We start from the raw sequence: 18488 nt of genomic DNA on the forward strand, positions 1-18488 counted from the left end.
AAAAAAAAAATATCTGGGGAATGTATGGTGGCCATGATTAATATTCAGTTATGGCTGTGGCTACCAAAGTATACAGAAATGGTTCTATTAACACTCTGAAAGAAACATGGTGATTTACTGCTACTTCCTGCCTCTAGTGGGAGTTTTCGAGAATTAACTCGGGATCTAATTGCTCATATTTTTAGAGTATCATAAGGCTATGACCACATCTATTTTATTTACTTCTGTACCTTTTATGCATAGAACACAGTTGATATTCAACATGTACTTATGAAATGAATGAATAAGAAAATTGTGGCTGAAAGCAGTGGCTCACACCTGTCCTCCTAGCACTTTGGGAAGCTGAGGAGGAGGATTGCTTCAGCCTAGGAATTTGAGACCAGCCTGGACAACATGGAGAAACCTGGTCTCTATAAAAAAAAGATTAAAAAAAAAAAAAAAAAGCTGGGTATGGTGGCATATGCCTGTAGTCTCAGCTACTCAGGAGACTGAATAGCAGGAGGAGATTGCTTGTGCCCAGGAGGTTGAGGCTGCAGTGAGCCATGACCACACCACTGCACTGGGCAACAGAGCCAGACCCTGTCTCAAAAAAACAAACAAACACAAAATGAAAACGAAAACAAAAAAAAGGAAATTGGAAAATTTCTAGCTCTTTAGGGAAGTGACAGCAATTCATGGTTATAGTATAAATCCATTAAATCCTTCAAAGCAATATAGAACAGATCGACACAAGATACGTTAGTCATACATCTTGATCTAAAAGAGAATAAGCTTAGAAACATTTATTCTTACCAGGCAGAGAATTAATCTGTCCAGTGTAACAATGTTATACTTCCAAACCATGTCATTAAGAATTTCAATGCACTTATTGAGTTGCTGACCCCCTGCTGATGTAGAAAACTCATATACCAGGAAATCTGCAAATGTCCTCACATGGGCTACCAAGGCCCTGGCTCCAATTCTCTCTAATACTCTGGAAGGCAGAGAGTAAAACATAAACTCCATTACTGTATAGATACAACAGTTTGCCACATGGAATGCAAATTAGGTTTTTGGCTTACCTATAGCCAATCTGATTAATATGATCTGTTTCCAAGAGCATTTTCCAGAGAAGACAAAGAAAGAGAGGAGGGGAGCCCTGCATAGAGAAGTGGGTAATAATGTCGTTTTCGTTGCTCATTGACTTCCACTTCCTATACTCCTCCTCCACATTTTTTTTCAGGTTAAAACGGCTTTCCTGAGGCACATTATTTTGTTTGAAGAATGCCTAAAAAGAGGATCAGAAGTTTATTTTATTGGTTATAGTAGAAAAAGCAGTGGGATGAAGCCTACTTGATCCCATTGTCTCAGTCCAAAATCTCTCTAATATGATAAGCAACTTCAGCAAAGTCTCAGGATGCAAAAATCGCAGGCATTCCTAACATCAATAACAGATAAATGGAGAGCCAAATCATGAGCGAACACCCATTTACAATAGCCACAAAAAGAATAAATACCTGGGAATACAACTAACGAAGTGAAGAACCTCTTCAAGGAAAACTACGAACCACTGCTCCAGGAAATAAGAGAGGATACAAACAAATGGAAAAACATTCCATGCTCATAGTTAGGAGGAATCAGTATAGTGAAAATGGCCATACTGCCCAAAGTAATTTATAAATTCAATGCTATCCCCAGCAAGCTACCATTGACCTTCTTCACAGAACTGAAAAAAACCACCTTAAACTTCATATGGAACCAAAAAGGAGCCTGCATAGCCAAGACAATCCTAAGCAAAAAGAACGAAGCTGGAGGCATCATGCTACCTGACTTCAAACTACACTACAAGGCTACAGTAATCAAAACAGCATGGTACTGGTACCAAAACAGAGATATAGACCAATGGAACAAAGCAGAGGCCTCAGAAGTAACACCACACATCTATAACCATCTGATCTTTAACAAACCTGACAAAAACAAGCAACAGGGAAAGGATCCCCTGTTTAATAAATGGTGTTGGGAAAACTGGCTAGCCATGTGCAGAAAGCAGAAACTGGATGCATTTCTGACACCTTACACTAAAATTAACTCCAGATGGATTAAAGACTTAAACATGAGACCTAACACCATAAAAACCTTAGAAGAAAACCTAGGAGGCCGGGTGCGGTGGCTCAAGCCTGTAATCCCAGCACTTTGGGAGGCCGAGGTGGGTGGATCACGAGGTCAACAGATCGAGACCATCCTGGTCAACATGGTGAAACCCCGTCTCTACTAAAAATTACAAAAAATTAGCTGGGCACGGTGGTGCGTGCCTGTAATCCCAGCTACTCAGGAGGCTGAGGCAGGAGAATTGCCTGAACCCAGGAGGCGGAGGTTGCGGTGAGCCGAGACTGCGCCATTGCACTCCAGCCTGGGTAACAAGAGCGAAACTCCGTCTCAAAAAAAAAAAAAAAAAAAAAGAAAACCTAGGCAATACCATTCAGGACATCAGCACAGGCAAGGGCTTCATGACTAAAACACTAACAGCAATGGCAACAAAAGCCAAAATAGACAAATGGGATCTAATTAAACTTAAGTGAACAGGCAACCAACAGTATGGGAAAAAACTTTTGCAATCTACCCATCTGTCAAAGGGCTAATATCTAGAATCTACAAAGAACTAAAACAAATTTACAAGAAAAAAACAAACAACCCCATCAAAAAGTGGCTGAAAGATATGAACAGACACTTTTCAAAAGAAGACATTTATGCAGCCAACAAACATATGAAAAAATGCTCATCATCACTGGTCATTAGAGAAATGAAAATAAAAACCACAATGAGATACCATCTCACGCCAGTTGGAATGATGATCATTAAAAAATCTGGAGACAACAGATGTTGGAGAGGATGTGGAGAAACAGGAATGCTTTTATACTGTTGGTGGGAGTGTATATTAGTTCAACCATTGTGGAAGAGAGTGTGGCAATTCCTCAAGAATCTAGAAATAGAAATTCTATCTGACCAAGCAATCCCATTACTGGGTATATACCCAAAGGATTATAAATCATTCTTTCATAAAGACACATGCACATGTATGCTCATTGTGGCACTGTTTACAATAGCAAAGACCTGGAACCAACCAAAATGCCCATCAATGATAGAGTGGATAAAGAAAATGTGGCACATATATACCATGGAATACTATGCAGCCATAAAAAAGGATGAGTTCATGTCCTTTGCACAGACATGGATGAATCTGGAAACCATCAATCTCAGCAAACTGACACAAAAACAGAAAACCAAACACTGCATGTTTTCACTCGTAGGTGGGTGTTGAACAATGAGAACACATGGACACAGGGAGGGGAACATCACAAACTGGGGTCTGTTGGGGGGTGGGGAGACTGGGGAGGGATAACACTGGGAGAAACACCTAATGTAGGTGATGGGGAGATGGAGGCAGCAAACCACCATGGATGTGTATACCTATGTAACTATCCTGCAAGATCTGTGCATATACTCCAGAACTTAAAAAAAAAGAAAGAAAGAAAAAGAAAGAGCACTGGATATGGAGTTAATAAACCAGTTCTAGACTTGATTTTGACATTAATAAACTCTAGGTGACCTTAATTCAGCAATTAAGGCCTGAATTTCTATATCTAGAAAATACATAAGCTTGACTAGATTATCTCCAAGATTCCTTTTCCTAGATTTCCTAAACGAAAATTCTAAGCAAGCCTGAATTCAAAGCTTTTTCAAGTATCTGTTGATACTTCTGCCAATCTTAAAAAGAAAAAAAGCATGAAAGTCTCTACCCTTTGGCTACATATGCTAGCGTCTCCAAGGAAAATCCATTACACTAGCCTCAGAGTGTGGTCCCAACACCAGCAGTCTCAGCATCATCTGGGTCTTATAAGAAATGCAAACTTCTCAGATCTTATCCCAGATTTACTGAATCAGAAGCTCTGTGGATGGGGGCCCAGCCATCTGTATCTTAGCAAGCCCTCCAGGTGATTTGATAAGTTTGAGGACCAAATGCTCTAGCCCTACCAGGAGTTATGAAAAGTGGATGTTCATCATGTCCAACATTTTTCCTGAAGACAGATGAGGTTTGCCTTTTGCCCTATTAGAAAAGCCAGGTTTACAGTTTTTCTGTGACTAAAAAAAAAATTCAGTTAAGTGTCATATATATGCACTCTGCGAAGCTCCATTACATTATACTTCTCCCCATTTCAGTTCTATGAGAGAGAAAAAAATTTTCAGGTACTATGTTTTCATGAGATTCTAAAACCACTATTTTTTTCTCTTTTTCATTTTTTTCCCTCCTCCTACTCTTCCTCCCCTTAAAACTGTTAACTAAGCGGAAACCAAAATAGTTATTTAGAAACATGTCCAGTCCCAGAGTAGGATGAACAACTTGAGAGATTTTGCAAACAATGACTTTTTTTTTTTCTAGAGACAGGGTCTGGCTCTGTCACCCAGGCTGTGGTGCAGTGGTATGACCATAGTTCATGTAACGTTGAACTCCTGGGCTCAAGTCATCCCCCATGCCTCAGCCTCCCGAGCAGTTAGGACTAGAAGCATGTGCCACCATGCCCAGGGCTAAATACCTTTTAAAAGAAATAAAAGCTAATTTTATTTAGATGTCACCAAGACTCACTCTAGAACACCGATGTGAACGGGAAGAAGGATTTCATGTGTATTCACAAGTAATTCATGACCAAATTACCTGCAGTGGGCCTGGAAAACAGCTCAGGGTGTGTGAAGCCCAGTTATGAGGAGTGAAACTCATGATGGTCTGAAGTATGTCTTTACACCAAGTTCCCTGAATTGAATCAGAGCCTGTAAAAAAATCTAAACACAAACAAATAGATGTAATCCAGATATAAATGATTACATCCACAATTCATAAAAGATTATAGTGAAAATAATAATTATGTAAATAGAGAATTTCACTGCAGTGCATTCATTGCTTAACTAGTTATATTGAGCTTGGAACCTAACTTTGCTTAGTTTATGAGTGATCTAGATGATTGTATTAGAAAATATGAGACAATTTATGAAAAGATGACAAAATCCATTTGGAATCTCTTTTTCTGAGGTTACAGAGTGCCAGTGATTACAGTGGTACAGGTCCACCACTACTGTTCATTTCCTCTGTCACTGATTTGGTAGTACTTTATTGGGCCAAGGGAATAAAATAAAGAAAGAAGATGACTTTTTTGGTGAGTGAAATATTACATAATGCAAGTATAAATCTCAGAACTGAAGAGGCTTATTTATGTAAAAGAATATAATTTACATAAATGTATTTAAGGTTGCCAAATCAGTAACTATTTAAAACAGCAGTTCCCAAAGTGTGGTCTGCAGACCTCTGGAGGACTCCCCAATAGCCCTTCAAAGATTCAGAGGTCAAATAATAATAAAAAGATATCATCGGCTTCTTTACCTGATACGAGCACTGATGGTGCAAAAGCAATGGTGGTAAAACTGCTGGTCCTCAGTACAAATCAACCAGTGGTGCCAAACTACATGAAAAGGCTTTTCTCCACCACATGCACTCAGTGTTTCGAAAGGGCCAATGTCAACCTCAACACCTAGTTTTAATATCATACATAACAACATGGGAAGCATGGGAAGCATGTGCCTCATGTTCCAAAGTCTGATGACTGTCTGGAGGAAAAACACTTGTGTGACTGATTGAGCACTGAGTTAAATGAGCTGCCTTTTTTTTGAATTCCAATTTTATTTGAAAGAACATCTGACAGAAAACTATAGTTAGACTTAGGTATTTAGGCATTTTATTGAAAATAACAAAATGAACTTGTCACTTCAAGGAAAACAAATGATAGTATCTTTTACCAATGATAAAATTTGACCTTTTAAGTAAAAATGTAAATTTTGGAAAACCTGTATCTACTACCATGACATGATAGCATTGTAAAACTTAGACTTTTCTAATAAACTTTGCAGTGATATCAACAAGCATAATTTTCTGATACTATATAAAAAAAGTCAACATTTGCTAGATCTATGTAACTCAGTGAAGCAGTATTTTCAAAACGAACCAATATTTTCAAAATAAATAATTCGTGATGTTACAAAACATGCATGGATTTTAAAATTTACTAAATGTATAAGACAGATGTACAGATTATAACATAACAAAGTACATGAAGTTCACTGATAAGGTTTTGGTTTCCACATTGCAGGAAACCTTTAAACAACTATCATTTTCCCAATTTTACTGTGATGTCAAAAACATTCACAATTATTATCTGAAAAAGCTATTAAAATATTTCTCTTTTTCCAACCTTATCTGTGTGAGGCCACATTCTCACTTACTTCGACAAAAACTTCAATGGATTAAATGTCTAAGCAGGTAAGAATTCAGCTGTCTTTCTTTACATCAGATATTAGAGAAGTAAAAATGTAAAATGATGGCAGACCTTCTCTCTAAAATTTTACTTTAGAAAATATACTTTTTTTCATAACATCGTATGTTAACATGTAATGTTTATTATTACTATCTTAAAACAAATTAAGTATTTTTTAACTTCTTTATTTTAATATCTAATAGAATAATATCCATAGATATAATCCATATACACAAGAAACTCTTTGGGAATTTCAATTTTGTTTTTAAGAGTGTAAAACAGTCCTGAAACCAAAAAGCTTAAAGAATTACTACTTTAAAATTATGGAAGATAGCTGAAAACTGATGCTCAGTCCAGTTATTAATAGAATGATGGTATGCAAAAGAGCTTCCATAAACGAAATATTAAAGATATCAAAATAACTGGCTTTTTTTTGAAAAAATGAAAAGTATCTTTTTAGTATGTTATACCCATAGTAATTAGTAGAATTACAGAACACTTTAATTCATCTGTTTTTGTTTGTTTGTAGTTACAGACTAACTGTACCTGTTACATGAGTTGCTCTAGCCAAGGTCAATATCAAAGCTCGGTTCAGTTCTTCAGATTCTGCTGAGAGCACTGTTTTGGGATCACTAAGGAAGCGAGTAAACTGTGGTTGTACTTCTGAGCTACCTAAAGCTGTTATAAGCCTGAGGGCAGTGCTCTCGACACTGAAAAGTGGGAGAATAAAAAGAAATGTGAAAAAGTTGTAATAAAATTTCAGAACTATGGAATTTAATTCTAAGGTAAATTACAATGGAAAAACATGCAAACTATGACAATCCCTTCTCTAATTAAAAAAAAAAAAATAACTCCTGTGTGAGAATAAGTGTTGCTTAATAATTTGTTTTAAAAACCTAAAGTATCCAATTTTATAGTGGAAATTGTGACATTTTTACAAATTTGAAAAAGATGGCTTGTCACACATAGAACTAAAAAATTTCATCTGGACATATTACATTTCAAAAATTATATTTTTCTATCTAAATATTTTAATTTAAAGCAACATCAACATGACATGATACTTTAACCATAATCTGAAGTATACCTAAATCCAGAATTCTAAAGGGCTAAGTTACAACATAATAATAAATACCCTGGAAGTACTAATTCTCAGTCCAAAGATCTGAAGCAAGGACTCAACTATCTTAATCAGTTTCTATTTATAGAGCTACACTCTGCTCCTGTACTGGAAATAAAATACTTTAGAAGCAGAAAGTTTGATGATAGATGAATAAAAAAAATTGCAAGATAAAGGATTAAGAAACAACAAAATTTCTAATAAATCTTAAGTAAACAAGGTCTTCAATGAGCTCACCAAAGATGGAGCTGGTTCTGGTTTGTTTGTGCAACTGCAGCCAAAGTATGCAGATGACTCAGGAGCTGAACTCTGTAATGAGGCTGAATATGATGCATCCGGTAACTGAACATCTCAAGGAGTGTGTGTAAGATCCCCCATGCATGTGATTTGAAAACAGTTGGCAAAAGCTGACCTGGAGGAAAAAGACAATTTAAGGTACCAATTATTAAAAGCTATGCATTAAAAGATATGTGAAGAAAGTCACATTGAGCAAAATATAAGTCAAGATTTGATTTTGAAAATATACAGGCACAAACACACATATATAGTCTCCATATTTTCTTATTTTCTACTTTAACAGTAAGGAAAAATTCAGATCCTAATTATAATATCGAGTTTGCTTTTTTTTTTTTCCTGGAATTTGGCAACTGATATATCTGGAAAAATAAAATGAGACAAGATATGAAAAAAAACTCTCAATTCTGTTATCTTTTAAATTATTTTGAGACAGTTAATGTTCCATACCTTTTGAAGTATGAGGTTCACTTTTTAATACAAAAATTGTATTACACCTGCCCTTGTTTCCTCCTACCCCCAACAAAGTTTTCATCAACATTCAGTTATTTAAGAAGACTTACTGTAGTTAAAATCAAAACTATGCTGCATTGGTGAAAAGCTGTAATTACCATGAATCAGAAAAAATGTCTATATTAGAAAGTATGTATTATTTTGAACTATATAATAACTAAAAGACATTATAATGTATCTTCTGCAATGCAGGAAAATTCCTTCTTTATTGCCAGTCAGCCTCAGTATGCACTGGAGGACAGCATTACTGCTTCGGGCAGAATCCATTTGAATATGGACAGGGACCATGTCTACTCTGCTCACTGCATCCCAGGCAAGTAGCACGTTAACCTTTTCTTACCACTTTACTTAAAAATGCCACAAACCCCCTGACCCTCACACTTCCTATTCCTCTTTTTTTGCTTTACTTTTCTCTATGATATATAACATTTGACATATTGCATATTTCATTTATTTACTTTAATGTCCCCCTCCATAAGCTCCATCATGGTGGTGACTTGTTCTCTGCTGTGCCCCCAGGACCTAGAAAAGTACCTTTTGAGTTAATGAATGTGTTAATAGTTATAAACACCACAAAGTCCTGTCTTACTGATAAATCCTTTGATGCCCAAAGACTCTATTTCCATATAGACCAATAAACGACTGTAAGTTTCCACTAGGGCTGGAGCCAAGGCCACACTGGATTTTGCATGAGCAAGTTTTATCACCCTGGTTGCAATGCTGTGAATAAGGCTGAGAAGAAAAAAGGGGAGAAAATAAAAATCCATATTTTTGACATAAACACAGGGGCTACTCTACTTAGAAGGAACTTAGTATACGTTTGAACTTAAATGATTCAAATGAAGTTGATTCATTTAATGTGTTTAAGTTGTGCAGGACCCTTGGTAAGGATGTACCACATCCTTAGTCTTAGAAACCTGAGACTCACTCTGGTTTCTACAGTGCTTTCAATGTGCATATGTATCCCCCTGATCATGGATAAACAAACTTTGGGTTCAACTCCTAAGAGCAAAACAAAAACAAAAACAAAAACAAACAAACAAACAAAACTCCTAAGAGCATGCTTAAAGGATTTTGGTCACTCAAATGATGCATCAAAATACATTTGGGAAATGAAATAACTTTGTCACAGATTTTACTTTAATAAATCACTGCAAAGACCCAAATGTTAGGTACTAATGGGGCTTTGCTCAAATCTGTTATATATGCAAGTGAAGCACGTGTAATTCTATCACAATAGTTACCATTTGAAAATGAGTATAGCTCTACTAGAACTGATGCTCCACTTGGAGGTTCAAAGATAAATTCTCTTTGGCCTATACAGTGTTTGTTTTAAAAGTTGAGCCAATACTAAAAAGCTGAAAGACTAGTAGTAAAATAATCTGGATTTCTAGCCTTTCTCAAAAATGTTGGAAGCTCTAGTGACACTGGTCCTCGTATTTAACCATCCACAGAAAAAGAAAAGAATATGTGCAAAAAATTTTTATAATGCTTATCTCTCATGGAGAGATTATAACAATTGCTTTCTTTGGGTTTGTTAATCCTAGAGTTCCTATAATACGAAATATTCACTTTTGTAATAAAATAAAGCTATTATTTTCTTAAATGTACCTGAACATAAAATAATATACACAATCATGAAATAAAGGTTTATGCTATACTCTTAGCAATTACCTGACGAGGAACCAAATTAATAAAAAGAACATACCTCATTTTGGCATGAACTGTCAGTGAATCCAGGAGGTTCATAGGTAAGGGGGTAATAGATCCTGAAGCCATACAGTTTGTTCCAGGGAGAGGTATCCTCATAATTCCATTTCCATAAATAGTTTCCACCAGAGCTCCCATGGGTAATGTAAAACATTCTGAATTTGTAGAGTATGCATTGCATAATAGGGCAATCTTATAGTCATTCATCTGTAAACTTTTATTTCTCAGACTCTGCTGCAGGAACCTAAAAATTCACGTTCCATTAAAAAGAAAAAATGAAAATTATTTCCATAATGTTAATTTGTACTTTTTAAAAGTTCAATTTTATGCAATTATTTATTAATGCTATCTTTGTTCCTATAGGTATTATAGTTTCTGTGTGAAAGGTAGAGTGGGAACATACACAGACATTTGGGTAGCATTTCAGAAGAAAAATAATTTTGAATAAACAATTAATAATTATCTGTTAAGTATATACTACAAACATATACAGCCACCGTATTAGGCTAAGTTTCAGAGAATGAAGAAATAACTCACAAGTTCATGAACCAGGATTCTATTTATTATCTCTCTCTATAAACACAACAATATGTCTTCATTACAGATATCACTATGAAAAGGTGGTTAAGGGGTATCTCATAAAATGAAAACCAAATGAAATTATCAAGTCTGACTACCCTGCCATCTTCTATGAAGAGATATTAACTTTGGAAGAGATATTAAGGGTCATGCCAGCCAGATCAGCTCAATCAATCCTGGCAGCCCAGTGATGAGTGATATCTCAGTCAGCTCATGCTCAAGTTCCAAGCACTTGAGAAATTCTGAAACATTTTTACATTTATAAAAATTGATATGCTTTCATTATATCAATAACTTTAAATACACAACTGAAGATCAGCCATGAAAATTTAAAAAAAAAAAAAAACCATACAAGCAAGACTAATCTTGTAGCTGTTTCCTGATACAGGTACTGGCCAGATTCTCTTGCTATGACATATACATCAAGTATTCGCCCTTACCTCTAGTGGGTATGGGGAGATTTCCAAATTTCACACAGACACTGACACCAATATTAGTCTGCAATCCACTATTAATTAAATGAGAAAATTAAATATCAAGCAACTAATAACGTACTCATGGTGAAGTCTTAAGGAATGAGGTATTGGAATCTGTAGCTTGGAGTTGTCATTTTGAGCTTTCCTATTGAGATGAATCCAAATGCAAGTCATTGCAAAGGCATGGGTTGACTGGGGTTTATTAATATCAGGAACTGGGATATACTGAAAAATAACGATTTGAAAAATAATACAAGAAAGAGAAGAATTAAATGATTATATGTATTTTAGTAATCAATTTCTGATATATCTCTTTTTAACATATCATATCTTACTTTAGCCCCAATAATTCAATAATACAAATCAGAAGGTCTAACAGCCATAAAATTTTGAAACTATTACAAGATGCTTTATTTGGTATGTTTTTATTTGCTAAGAAAGTAACACAAATTCACAGGTGCTTTGTCAAGCTTTTCCTACAATCACAGAGCATTCTCAAACAAAAATCATTTTTTAATTTTTACTTTTTAAAAATTTAAACATATCATCATGAAATCTTACTAAATATGATAATGTAACTAAAAACACAAGACTTTCTAAAAGTCTCGGAATAATTTTTAAGAACATATAAAAATCTAAGAAATATGCAATCTAAATGATTATTACTAAATGTGCTGATTATTGATGGGTAAAATGACACCGATGTCTGGGATTTGCTTTAAAATTGTCCAACACTGACAAAAAAGATAAAGAGGGAAGATAAAATGAGTATTTCTTCATGATGGTTATAACACGGTAGGTTTACTGTTCTACCCACTCTACTTTTTGTGTATGTTTAAAAATTTTCATAATAAAGTACTTCTAGAAAATGGCAATCATCAAAGTACCTCACATTTTACTCAAATACCTTATATGATAAAACACCCAGGAGACACAATGAGGCTCAACTGTCAAAACAAAAAATAGCTATTAATAGACACTGTTGTCTGGCCATTGAATGGTGTATATAGACTAAAACAGCTTTAGTGATTTCTAAAAATGTAGACCTACTTAGAATGTAGAGAAAGAGCTTGCTATACTTCCTACTCAATTGTGATTTAGCATAAACTTTGGAAATACTCACAAAACCACACTGAAATCCTTAAACATAATTATACATAATTTACTCATCGTGTTGTCATGAATAGTTATTCAGTAAAGCTTACTTCTTTTTCTGGGTATAGCAAGTCGAAGAGCTTCATGACAGGGAGAAAATCAGCTAGTGCGTTTTTCTGAATACTTCCAGAAATGAATTGCAGGAGAACCCACATAAGATGATCTCGGCCTTTAATCAGTCCTCGCCCTGCTAACTATAAAAGATTTTTAAATACACATGTAGACATTGTTACTTAAAGACATAAACAGAGGAAGATTTTGTTGTTGTTTGTTTTTTAAGGAGAAACCCTGGTTCTTGTTCTCAGAAAGTCAACATCTCACTTTGACATTTAGTAATTACTTATTCTCAATTCAAGACACACCATGCAAAGCCTGCTAAATTATTTTAATATTATATATAAATATTTCCTGCTCCCCGAAACAACTAAGCATACCAAAAATGCAATGTTGTAGAACATAATCAAGTTGATCAGGTATGCAAGAGAATCGAGTTTAAATGGGATAATTCTTATTTTAAAAATCTCATCAAAATGTAGGGAATACACTATCATACCAAAAGGATATATTTTTTTTAATTTGAAATTATCAAGGACTGGTTACCACAAAACATGCTTCCTGGTTTTCTATACATTTTGTTTATTTATTTATATCTTTAGAATAAGGATAGAGATGGGGTCTTGCCATGCTGCCCAGGCTGATCTTGAACTCCTAAACTTAAGCGATCCACCAGCCGCAGCCTCCCAAAGTCCTGGGATTACAGGAGTGAGCCACCTGGCCCAGCTGGTTTTCTGTACATTATAACAGGAACTAATGGTGGTGGGGGGTAGGAGATGGTGGTTAAAAGGATTTTTAACAATTTTTGTGAAAAATTTTCTCCATGATAATCCATGCCATGGAGATGTTATATAAATCAACATTTATTTTATTCCCATTCAGTATGTCTAAAATTGTTGACAAAAGGTGACTTTTCCCACAGACTTAAGTCTTTTACTTGTCTCCCTTTTTTGGATTCATCGTCCTCCCTTCTATTAATTCCCAGAGTAGGAACCACTGAGCAAGCCTAGACTCCCATTATTTGCTGTCAGTCACCTAGTCCTATTCTACCTCCGGATATCCCATCTCCAGTTCCTCCTTTCTGTCCTGGTTTAGGCCTTCAGCATCTTTAGCCTAGCCCACTGCAGTTATCTCCCTACTAATTTCCTTGCCTCTGGCTTTACAGACACACACACAAAAAACCCATAATTATATCTTAATAGTTGTCATAACGAAAGCACATTTCCCTGCAATACAAATAAAAGGGAATAGTCCCTAAGGTTACAGTGAGCCTCTGGCTTTGTTCCCGTTAATCTCTACATCACTCTCTTTCTCCATGTGGCCATTAGCATTTTTCAACTTGCATACAACAATGCCATTCCCCTCTGCATTGCCTCCAAGAGAAAATCTAAACTCCTTAGAACAGGCACATGGCCATTTAAAGTTCTCCATATCTGCCCTTGCTTTCCCGCCTAACTTATCTCACCAATGATTTCCCTTTTATATTTTTATTTCCAGTTCTCACATATCTCTATCCCTTTCTAAATGCTAGTCTTATTGCTAGGGAAACACTTTTCTGTCTTTTTCTCTTAGCAAGTTTCTATTCATCCTTCAAGTGTTTGCTTAAAGACCTCTTTGATACGGCCATCCCTGATATCTCTAATACAGACCATTCCTTTTTTTTTTTTTTCTGACATGGAGTCTCACTCTGTCGCCAAGGCTGGAGTGCAGTAGTGTGATCTTGGCTCACCGCAAGCTTAGGGACTATTTCCTTTTATTCATATCGCAGGGAAATGTGCTTTCATTGTGACAACTATTAAGAAATAATCATGTTGTCTGTGTGTGTGTGTGTGTGTGTGTGTGTGTGTGCGCGCGCGCGCGCAGGCGCGCGCAGATATATATTTCCTCCTCTAGTGAGGTGCTCCTTGAGGATATTACAGTGCCTTTTCATCTTGTATCCCCTGGTGCCTGCACTGGGAATACACAGAATGAATGACTGAATCCTGGCTTTACAAGGACAAGAAAGTAAAAAGTTAAGAAACCGTAAAAGCAGTGAACAGGACAGAAATTGGGGCTCAAAACTTCTGCCAGTTCTTAAATCACTGGGGAATGTCCATAGCAGTCTAAAATACACTAATCAAAAGGTGAAGTCACTCTGACCAAAAGATTTAGTACATACCTTCTGATGAAGAGAAAGCACCATATGTGGAAAACTCGCAAACTGGAAAAGCACAAAGAAAATGAGCTGACTCGAGAGATGCTGCCACAGGAGTTGGCTTGTTCCCCCATCGTCAAACTTCTCCTCGGTCTCAGATCGCTCCATGGCATAAACAACCAGATCCACCAACTGGTCCTCCAGCACAGGGCAGCGCTGCTTGTGCTGTAGGGCAGAGATTAAATACAGTATTCCAAAAGCCTCTCGGTTAGTTTCAAAAGTTACTAGTTAATGGGCATTAATTGTAACAAGAGGCTGAGAAGCATGGAATGAAGTTGAACTTAAGAAGTTAAGGTTAGATTTAGTCTATTAAACCTGCATTATGTTATATTATCATAGAGAATAAGTTATAAAAATATTATTTTTTCAGGTTTCCCACAAAACAGACTTTCCATTAGCTTTGGACTTCCGCTATGGACATCACTTGTTTCAATTAGACAAAGGGCAATGCATAGTAGAAAATTTTGTTATTTATCCTTTGAAAAAAGATAACATTTTAAAGGGCATATGAAACAGGGATAGTAGTATTAATTTTACAATCTAAATCAAAAGATGAAAACCCTGGATTTACAGGGATCAAATATTATGATAGAACAAATAAAGAGGTTATACGAATCTCTTTATTTTAAAGTAACCTCTACAAGTTTACACAAACTTTATATTCAGGGGTATGTCTAAGTAGCTACCAGATTATTCAACGTCTGTTTTTGAGTGTGTGGTATTGGTCCTGATACTGAAGCGGAAACTTCTTTCATGGGGGAATAAAATTGATCTCTGCTCTTCCTTCTTGGAAGCCAAACATAATGCAGCTTTAATTTTAAATTAGACCACTTTAAAATCTAAAACAAGAAAAAGAATTGAGTTTAAACACTAAAAATGAGAATGCAACTTCCCTTTCTAGAGGCAAAAAGATCTGTGCTTTTAAAAGTGATTTAAAAAATATACTTTTACCAAAAGAAATAAGTTAAGCCATATTTAAGCCATTTTCATATTTCCTTTTTAAATTCGTTATATGACTTAGTAGCAGGCAGTTGGAAGCCCTTCTGGTGAATGTAATTACTAATATCGATCTTTCCTCTAAACTTTATATATGATTATCAGTCTTTTGCCATGAAAAAGGGATATGATTTTTTCAAATTTAGGGAAAAAAATGCAAAATGGGGACAAATTTGGAAATAAACAAGACATAATGAATAGCATCCCCTCTTTTGCATGCTCTTTGCCAGCTCCAAACTTGTAAAGCTCCAATATAGCTGCAGTTTTTCTTAAAGCATGCAAATAAAACAAACAAGTATCCAAATGATAAGCATCAATGGTTGTTTCATATTTTTTTCAAAAACACAATGCCATGACCACAGTTCAACCACATTACAGATTTACAAATAGCAATATTAACACCACCAGTTGAGAATACAGTACTTTTCCTCCAAATTTAATTATCATTATGAAGCAGAGCAAAGTGCAACAGACAACACTACAGACTATTTCTTAAATCAGCATGCAAAACTACTGTGTACAGGGCTTGAAATTCACTAGTTCTGCCAACCACCAACAACCTAAGAAATGTGTCAGACAACACAAATTTAGAGTGAGATCATTCAAAGTATATAGAGTCAGAAAAAAATTGTGAAAAGAAGTAAAGCCAGGATTTCCAGTAGGAATTTTTCACTAGTGATGGGAATTTGCCTCTAGTTTGGAAACTGACAAATTTGTCATCTATTTCTCCATCCATAATGGTCTTCCATCAGTCTGCTTTAAGAAAAAAGAGCAAACTAAATAAAATTGGTTTTTAGCACCTGAGTCACTTTAGAGTTTCCCTTTTTAATATTAGCTATTTGTTTTATCTTTTTTAAACTGGATTTTCACCCAAATATTATTAGGCATATAGTTATTGTCATACAGTTAATGATTTTTAAAGGAAAGCAAAAATATTAAGATTTTGACAAAGCAAGAACCACTAGGAAATTGACAGTTAAAGCTGATGGTCTTTCAGTTTATGGCATGACTCAAGATTACCCTGAACTTTTCTGTCAAGAATTAAGTCAGTCAGGAATCTCTACAGTACCTAATGATCTGGTACCTGATGGTAGCAGAATAGCTATCAGGATTAACTACAAATTTCCCAAGTGTTTTTGGTTAAAGCCAAGGATATTTCTCAATTCAAGTTTAAAGACAGCTTAAATATGTTGCTTTATTTGTAAATTTTGGTAATATCAAAAAAGAAGGAAAAATCTGAGATACGAAATGATCTCTGCTGCTAACTCCTTCGGAACAACAAAGTTTGCTTTAGTTTTCAATTATTTAAAGATAGGTACATTAAAATTAAGACTCTCTACTACATAGCAGATGGTTTCACAAAGTGGAACAAACATTTGGAAAGCAGTTTCAGAATCTATGAATAAAAGTTAACTGTCAATCATTAGGCTAAGATAATTTCATAAACCAATGGATGCTATCCCTATGACTGTTCACATCTTGTTTTGTGAAAGCTTTGGTAAAATTAAGTCTTCAAAATACTGACATATAAAGTTAAATTTGTTAGTGTATATCATAACTATATGCATATTTGGTTAATACCTGTTTTAAGACTATTTAAACCCAATATTTTAACAATTTTATTTCTACATAGTCCAAATTACACTAAAACTTCATTTAAAATTTTTGGCTTTGATAAAAGCTAAAAATCAGGCAAAATACATTAATAGAAACATTAATATTAACACCCGACCTATGCCCAATTCCTTCCACCACTATTTCAAATGGTCAATGATAGCGCTTTTCAATCTAAGCATCTCATATCCTATATTGAGTGGCACTTGACACTATTCATGTACAGTTCTCATAATGCTTTTGCAGTGAAATTTTAACATACTGTACTTAGGTGAGCTTAATTTTAAATTATTATTGCAGTGATGTAAATCAATTTTAAAATAATATATATTTAGGAGAAGTTGGGAAGAAAAATTCCTTTCAATGCCATGGATCATATTCTTTGCTTTAACCAAGAAAATTACCAATAATCATAATAATCTCAAAGAGAAACTTAGTGATTAACATAAGATCAAAAGAATGATAAATACTTCACTGTCTCATAGTAGCCAGGATTCATACACCATCACCTAAGAGCCTGATGAGTGTATTTGTCTTGTAATGCTTGTATTTGGCAGAAAGAATACAAACTCCTGGGTAAGCACATAAAAAACAAGATTTTTCCACTGTAAGTTTAAGTCTAACACTCCACCTTGCCAGTTATGGAACTGGGCTATTTATGACTTTCTGAATGTAACCAATATTAGCATAAAATATAACCCAATTCCTACTGGAAAATGCAATATCAACAGCTCTTAAGGTTTCAAAAGCTGTAAGTAAATTATCGCATTGCTAGAGAAAGGACAAGAAAGTATAGTGTAGGATGTAGTTCTGTAATGATAAAAGATGTGATAAGATGACTTGGTGATCTTTAATTATATGCTTCTTATACGGTGTGTTCTCGTTTTCTAGTCTACTTTCCAGCAGGTAAAAATATCAGGTCAACTGAGCATATTATCTTCTATCTACACGTTCCCTAACTAAAGAGTTTTCTATAAAAATGATTACTGATGAACTGTGAATTTTTGACAATGTTTACACTACAGTGGGACCAATACTAATAATGTTCTGTCAGCATTTCCATTATAAACTTTATTTTTTATGGATTTATGTCTTAGTCATAAACTTTTTTTAGGTTGAAACTTGTTATCGAAATGATCAGATCAGAAATACTCTCAATTGTTTTGTCAATTACTAGTTTGAGAAGAGCTGCCCCCCAACCAAAAGAAAAATGCTTAGGATAGCAAAGGATATCTGGGGGCAGGTATTTGCAGCTCAGATGGATATGGGTACATTTATCCACCAAACTGCAAAAAAACTGAGTCAAGTATGACTTAAAGTTCACTGTAAAAATTAGTTTCAAAACATAGCATGAAGCATTCTTTCAAAGTTAATCGAATACTTACCTCTAATTCAATGAAAGTTGATCAGAATTAATGACTTGGTATTTAAGATGTTAACTTGAC

At 35.0% G+C, this 18488-nt stretch overlaps 1 protein-coding gene across 4 annotated transcripts in view; it reads right to left on the minus strand.

Moving 5' to 3' along the window:
- Window positions 1-18488, minus strand: part of MED23 (mediator complex subunit 23) — a 49169-nt gene that overhangs the window by 10132 nt on the left and 20549 nt on the right. For all 4 annotated transcript variants that reach the window (XM_078370103.1, XM_035296721.3, XM_017971397.4 and 1 more), the window contains 10 exons: window positions 14398-14598; window positions 12236-12379; window positions 11110-11255; window positions 9974-10219; window positions 8855-8997; window positions 7696-7870; window positions 6885-7048; window positions 4691-4815; window positions 1062-1267; window positions 793-973 (listed from right to left, as the gene is read on the minus strand). In XM_078370103.1, coding sequence (XP_078226229.1) covers window positions 793-973; window positions 1062-1267; window positions 4691-4815; window positions 6885-7048; window positions 7696-7870; window positions 8855-8997; window positions 9974-10219; window positions 11110-11255; window positions 12236-12379; window positions 14398-14598 — 1731 coding nt within the window. The remainder of the gene's footprint in view (window positions 1-792; window positions 974-1061; window positions 1268-4690; window positions 4816-6884; window positions 7049-7695; window positions 7871-8854; window positions 8998-9973; window positions 10220-11109; window positions 11256-12235; window positions 12380-14397; window positions 14599-18488) is intronic.

Source organism: Callithrix jacchus, chromosome 4, assembly GCF_049354715.1.
Source record: "Callithrix jacchus isolate 240 chromosome 4, calJac240_pri, whole genome shotgun sequence".
Classification (NCBI taxonomy): Eukaryota; Metazoa; Chordata; class Mammalia; order Primates; family Cebidae; genus Callithrix; species Callithrix jacchus.